Source organism: Periplaneta americana, chromosome 11 (genome assembly GCF_040183065.1).
Source record: "Periplaneta americana isolate PAMFEO1 chromosome 11, P.americana_PAMFEO1_priV1, whole genome shotgun sequence".
NCBI classification, from domain to species: Eukaryota; Metazoa; Arthropoda; class Insecta; order Blattodea; family Blattidae; genus Periplaneta; species Periplaneta americana.
The window spans coordinates 147514943-147522160 of NC_091127.1; the positions used below are offsets into that span (position 1 = coordinate 147514943).

The 7218-nt window shown below is 37.3% G+C and overlaps 2 protein-coding genes across 4 annotated transcripts in view; one reads left to right on the top strand and one right to left on the bottom strand.

Annotated features, from left to right (window-relative positions):
- LOC138709438 (coiled-coil domain-containing protein 174) overlaps positions 1–7218 on the bottom strand; it is a 549941-nt gene that overhangs the window by 447037 nt on the left and 95686 nt on the right. The gene's annotated exons all lie outside the window — the stretch shown is intronic.
- Positions 1–7218, top strand: part of LOC138709442 (uncharacterized) — a 380925-nt gene that overhangs the window by 352497 nt on the left and 21210 nt on the right. For both annotated transcript variants that reach the window (XM_069840210.1, XM_069840211.1), the window contains exon 2: positions 5220–5399. In XM_069840210.1, the coding sequence (XP_069696311.1) occupies positions 5220–5399 (180 nt within the window). The remainder of the gene's footprint in view (positions 1–5219; positions 5400–7218) is intronic.

The following is a 7218-nucleotide window of genomic DNA, read 5'->3' on the forward strand; positions in this document are numbered from 1 at the left end:
TTTAACTTCTTATGGACTTAGTTTGCAGCATTTGCTTCACAAGTTACTAGTAGTTTACATTCACATAGCTAAAATAATTTAAACATACTAATTGAATATTTTTGCCATTTATTTTCTTGATTTATAGTATATAAAAAATAAACATTTTCCCGATTTTTAGCAACTAAAAATCCGAGCCCTATGCATCACTGTATCTTGACAGAGTGGTCCATAGTCAATTGACAAACTTGCGCTATTATTGTAAATAAATTTCATGTATTAAATGCGGTTTAAGACAGGTCTGGAGTGTCCAGACTATGCTCTTCGTAAATTCTGTAATTACAAAATGTGCAGCAGTTAACAGCATATAGCGTACATCAACATATCGAATTCGCCTCTAAATATCTTGCAAAATTAGAAATTGTTTACTCTCCTGGTCTTGGACTATCCTGTGGAATGAAGATGCACGCTTTTCTCATACTTACTTACTGGCTTTTAAGGAACCCGGAGGTTCATTGCCGCCCTCACATAAGCCCGCCATTGGTCCCTATCCTGAGCAAGATTAATCCAGTCTCTACCATCATATCCCACCTCCCTCAAATCCATTTTAATATTATCTTCCCATCTACGTCTCTGCCTCCCCAAAGGTCTTTTGACCTCCGGCCTCCCAAGTAACACTCTATATGCATTTCTGGATTCACCTATACGTGCTACATGTCCTGCCCATCTCAAACGTCTGGATTTTATGGTCCTAATTATGTCAGGTGAAGTATACCTACAATGCGTGCAGCTCTGTGTTGTGTAACTTTCTCCATTCTCCTGTAACTTCATCCCTCTTAGCTCCAAATACTTTCCTAAGAACCTTATTCTCAAACACCCTTAATCTCTGTTTCTCTCTCAAAGTGAGAGTCCAAGTTTCACAACCATACAGAACAACCAGTAATATAACTGTTTTATAAATTCTTTCAGATTTTTTGACAGAAGACTAGATGACAAAAGTTTCTCAACCGAATAATAACAGGCATTTCCCATATTTATTCTGCATTTAATTTCCTCCCGAGTGTCATTTATGTTTGTTACTGTTGCTCCAAGATATTTGAATTTTTCCACCTCTTCGAAGGATAAATCTCCAATTTTTATATTTCCATTTCGTACTATATTCTGGTCACGAGACATAATCATATACTTAGTCTTTTCGGGATTTACTTCCAACCCTATCTCTTTACTTGCTTCAACTAGAATTTCCGCGTTTCCCCTAATCGTTTGTGGATTTTCTCCTAACATATTCACGTCATCCGCAGAGACAAGAAGCTGATGTAGCCCGTTCAATTCCAAACCCTCTTATCCCATATTGGAGTTAATATAAAAAAAATTACCAGATTTTACGATCTGCGCCTCCAAACGACATTCATGAAATTCTTGTGCATAGTGGAGTTTAGTGAGGCTTGACGGGTATTTCCATCGTTGACCAAGGACATGTAACAGTAACAGGCGGACATTACTTCGAACTGCTATGCCAACGGTAATCCCAACTGTACAAGAAAGGGATGTTTTGAATACAAATGTTTTTAACGTTTTTAATGGAGTTTTCTGCCTGTCATTTCCCTTCCGCATGTCCTCCAAAATGTTCACTCTAAGTTTCAATTCCCACGATGAATAGTTTTCCGTCCAGAGGTGGTTAAGTAAGCACAATTTAATTATTTATAAGATTATAACTAGGGGGTGGATGTTGATGAAAAGTCATCTTCTTATTTTTCACATTAGGACGATGCCTATTAATATCAACGTAAAACAGCAATTTCTTATATTGCATTTCTTGACGTTTTTGAACTAATAGGTCATTCTTTATATTTTTTTTTCGACATTTTTTGGTTGTTTTTGATACTTCGAAAATTTTTAGATCATTTGGAATGCATTTTACTTTCTTCTTTACCGATAGGTCTGTTAAATCATTTTATAACCAAATAGGTCAGTAGTAATTACCTACTGAATAAGTGAATAACAGTGAAGTTTGAGTTTTATAGTTTGGAACAGACTCTAAAATCCATCCCTCATTTCACTGAAGGCTTCATGTCACACAACGGAAGTAATATAAAATGCTTGACAGCAGCTTAGTTTAAGTGAGGACTTTGACCGCTACTGTTCTTTTGTCGGTACGAGGGTGTCTTTAGAATTTGTGTTTGGAAAGGGAGAAACTTTCACCGTGTTCTGGATTGGACGTTGTGTATTCATCATGGTTCGGAAGGCATGTCTACTGTAGTAGACAGAATTTTTAACACAAAGATTGTAAGAATGCACGCTGAGCCCACAATTCGTTTTGTCAGTCACACTCCCTCATCTGGAAGATCTGGTAACAAAAGTGAAGCGTGGAAGGAGGAGGAGACGGAGAGTGAAGGCACTGACATGGACACTCCTGATTGAAATACATTGTAAACCCTCATTAAAATCTATAGTTTCCCCTTAAAACCTTCATTTTATTGCATGTTCTTTTCCTTTATCTTAGCGAAATTCCAGGAAGTTGCCTCCTCTCTCCGAGATTTGCAGGCAGTCATTGTAACAAGATGACTAATTTTTAAGAAGTTGTGGTGCGAGTACTGTGAATAATATTTAAATGTCATTTTATTTTAATTTTATGTCATTTTTCCATTAGTTTAAGGGCATTTAATGATCATTTTAAGTAGATTTTTAGGTCTTCAACATCCACACTCTATTTATAACCATCTTGTGTGTCTCAAACGGCTACGTTTATATTAATTAGTACCGAATCATTTCGAACTTATGTTTGAAAAATATTCACTTATTCTTGGCTAAATTTCGGCATTTGAACGTATATATTTAGAAACATGTGGCCATAGAGAGAGAGAGGGGGGGGGAGATAACAAAAAGCTATTACTGCCCTTTATAAGGGTTACCATGAAGATACAGCCTCCCGATCAATCCAAATAAGATACAATTTTTAATTCGTGTGCTAATAATTTTAATGACTGTTTTTGTTTTGTTTACGTAATTTTGCGTGGGCAGCTATCACTTTCAAGAAGTTGTTACATTTTAACTTTTAAGAACATAAATGATTTATTGGCATGTAAAATAACTCTTGCGGGACAAAATTCCGGCACACCGGCGACGCTTATATAACCTCGGCAGTTGCGAGCGTCGTTAAATAAACCATAATTGTTTTTTTTTAATAAGCTACGGAATTGTTTACTTAAAATTTATGACATTTTTTAGTACAGATCCAGAAACAACATTTGGATCACATAATTTTACAGAGTTCCAGATACAACGTATTGCGCATGTGCAGTAAACAAGGATGTCTAAATGTATGCTACTTGTGGACAGCCTACATAGAGGAGGACTGCTACCAAGACGGCCCATTTTTTAATTCCGTATCTATATGCTTGCATATAAATTAAAGTAGAAATATTGAATACGAACAGCATGAAACAATATATTGGTTAACATAGAAACGGTTCCCTAGAGAAGAGAGTAGAAAAATAACTTGTTAAATGAATGAAACTTCAATTTAAATTTCGTAAAGAAAACATTTCATTCTGATCTTGTAGCGACAGAAGCCATATGCTTACAAAGAATGTAAAGCAACAAAAATTAGCTATGATAATGAATTAACTAACAACGTTTACAGTTTTAGAAGAATGAGCACGGCTTCTACCAAAATGTTACACTTCAATTGCTACGCTACTGCTTTCTATGGAATTACAAGATTCTAATAAGTTAAGTGGAAACGTTGCACTCGTGAAATATCACTCTGAGAAACAATGGCGTTGTTTCGACAATTAAACACAAGTTCACTATAAGTTTTCCGTTTTCAAACTCGAGTGACTGTTTCTCATTACTCGTTAGTACTTATGGGTAGAAGTTAGACAGATGTACACCTAAGAGTAAGATACGAATATTGTGATAAACGTATGTTCTTTCCTTGCACAAATGTAGTAAGACGTCTCCGATTTATTTCACAATTTATAACGTGTATATTTAAATAACTCCCGCCGCTATGCCTCTGTGGACAATAGCCAGGTGTTCGATTCCCTGTGTGGCCGGATATTTATCTTCATTTCACGGAGTTGGGTGTTAGTCCATTGTCTTGCATTGGTCTAACGTCTTCGTGGTGGCCTTGCATCATGCTGACATCATGGTGAAGGAGACCATTGTTTGAGAGAGTCTATTGCTTATCTAAGAATATATTCTACTCAATATTGCACTGTAGTATAAGTGCGTACAAAAGGAGAAAGTAATTAAGACAATAAACAAATAAATAAATAAATAAAGAAGGCATATACCAGGGTATTCGGTAAGTAATGGCAACAATGCTATAAAGACGGTGGTCGTCAGCACTCGCTGAAATGTGCAAAGGGTACGCGGTGCCGTCCCGTGTGCACCGTCGTGCAGCAGGAAGAGGTAGAGAGCATACCCGCTAGCAGCTACGAGTGCACCATGGTGCACTGTGTTCTCCGCGGGTAAGAGACGGTAGCCCCAGGGTGCTCTGTGCTGACGACCCTTGCAATAAAGCACTTCTCCTAGCGGTAACCATTGAAATCTTGTACTACGTAATATTTCAGCGATTGTTTCATAAATTTGCAATATTGAAAATCTCGAAGCAGCCATATTTTGTAAATACAGTGGCTGTTTTTCATTTGTATTAAACAATACAACCCGGTAAGTACGAACAAATGTGCTCCATAAAAATCCAAGTTGCAAGAGAAAAATATGCAACTCAGTGCTGTAGGTCATTACAAGAAGCCTTTAGGAGAGAAATCCTATCATATTGAACTACTGCAAGTTGGGTGGAAGCGGTGCATTCGCTTTCAATCAAGAGTTGACATCCGAAAAGCTTTATATTGATCAGTGAGAGAGTTACCCAGAAATGCTGCTGCAGATGGAGTCCGCCGTCTTCCAAGAATTTGGCAACGTATTGTTGAAATATGTAATGTCAAAAGTAATCTAAATTAATTTAGTGTGACACAGTAACTATGTTGCCATTACTTTTCGAATGCCCTGGTACATAACGAAGTTGGAGTAATTGTAGTTAGTCAAATGTGTTGCACATAATGTACGCATGTACAACTTAAATGTGGGTGTCCGATACATTCATCAATCGTATCCTGGCCAAGATATGTATCACAGCCATCGTCACTAAACATCAACCTCACTAAACGATTATATTTCATATATTACAGTAGATGACCATCGGCAGTTGTAAAATGGACTGATACTTGTTGCAGTGGTCGCCGGGAACCGCTGCTACGTGTGTGTGCCGCGGTCGGGGTCCTGGAGGGACGATGCGCTCAGCATGTTCCCCGGCCCCCCGGAACTGCTCCTGTGCGAGCACTTCCACCCCAGGGACAAGCGCTACGAGAGGGACTGCCCGCCTCAGCACACGGGATGCCTCACACAATCCAGAGGTAAGCCACTTCTCTCACCGACATACATACATACTGTCTTCCTCCGACGAGTTTAGCGCTGGGACCTGTGGTATTCTTGCCATCGGTGCGGGGGGGGGGGGGTTGCAGGTAGATTCTTTTGTTGCTACAGCCAAGCCGAGCGGAGTGGGAAGTATTAAGCGTCAAAAAATATGCAGTCTTCAGTTTGTAGTAGTGTGTCAATATTTCATATACATATTGTTTACCTAGGCCTATATGGTTTTGTTATTAATATATTAAATACATTGTTGCAATTTTTGCTCAAACATCTCCCTGATGTTAGCTATGTTAATATTATATGAATTATTCATATTAAATATTTCACCGTTTCAAGTCATTTTTGAGGAAACATGCTGTGGAAAAGCTTTTGGTTTTATTTTATTGGAATTTTAGAATATGTTTGATTGGTATCGTGAAAAACAGATTCCTATAATGTCATGCGAAAATAATTTGTTGGTGATATCTTAAAATACAAATCAAGTAGTTTTACTTCTCAAGTAAGTTCAGCAGTACAGTATATTTAAATTGATTACTTTACAAATTTAATTCAATTCACTAAATTTTATAGTATGATTCTTCTTTTCATTTATATTATTGTAGTTTTATTATGATTTTCTTTTTATTTATTTTATTGTATTTGTATTTCTGGTGGTAAATAAATAAATAAATAAATAAATAAATAAATAAATAAATAAATAAATAAAATTTTCTACAATACTTTCCTTCTCTGAACATGTAAGTACGAATGGTTGTATCTGTCTCGCCAAAAATACGTTAGAAAACTACTAGACATACTGCTTTCGTAAATTGGGCGAATGTTTTCAGTATGATTGTACAGTACTTCCTTCCAGACTGCCGCTGTCACTGTTCCCTCCCATTCCACTACCGCGCTAGACTAGTCGGAATCGCATTCCTCTCAGCACTAAACTCCTCAGAGGATGACAGGACTCAGTTTGAAAATGAGTTTGTATGAAAACCAAATTATTCGTCAGAACCTTCAAATCCAGAGCGTTTTCCTTTACATATTTGAAGAGTCCACTGCAAGAATGATGGATGTCACTTTCTTGTCGAAAATGAACCAAGACTATCGATGCATACCTTAAGACATATAGAATGTGCATAGAGAGTTATATGGCATTAACACTGATAGTCATTGTCCAGTAACGATCGGAAAATCACAGTTAAGCTTTGAGCGTTAAGGATTTCAAACTTTCAATTGCTTCTCCTGCAAAATGTATTCTAAATGACAGCCATCATTCTTGCAGTGGACTCTTCATTTTTAGGCATTCATTCTACAGAACCCCACCCACTGTACGCTTTATCACTATACTCACAAGGGAACTACCCAATAGAGCAGTTCAGTGGGAAATCCGTATAACGGCGTACTGACAAGGGAAGTACCCCAGCTCGAACGGCTAAAACCGAGTGTAAATGCGTTTAAAATACAGAGCTGTGCTTGTTCTACCACTCATCAAGGTTATTTATCTGTAAAACTCCGCAGTCATGTACAATCATGATTGAAGAATAACGAATCTAATGACTAGAGAAGCACAAATCGCTGAAGAAACAACACCGTGTAACAGACAGTTGTGACAAGGAGGTCCACAGAATACATAAATGAGGTATTATGTGGCTAGAAGCTACAAGACATTTGCTTTAAATAATATACGAGTATAGGGTATTTCAAAAGTCAGTTCAAACATTAAACCGCTATAAATATTATAATATGAGATAGGGAAAAAACAACATCACAATGTTGGGCAAACAACGGGGTTTACAAAACATTGGGAAGATTTCCGCC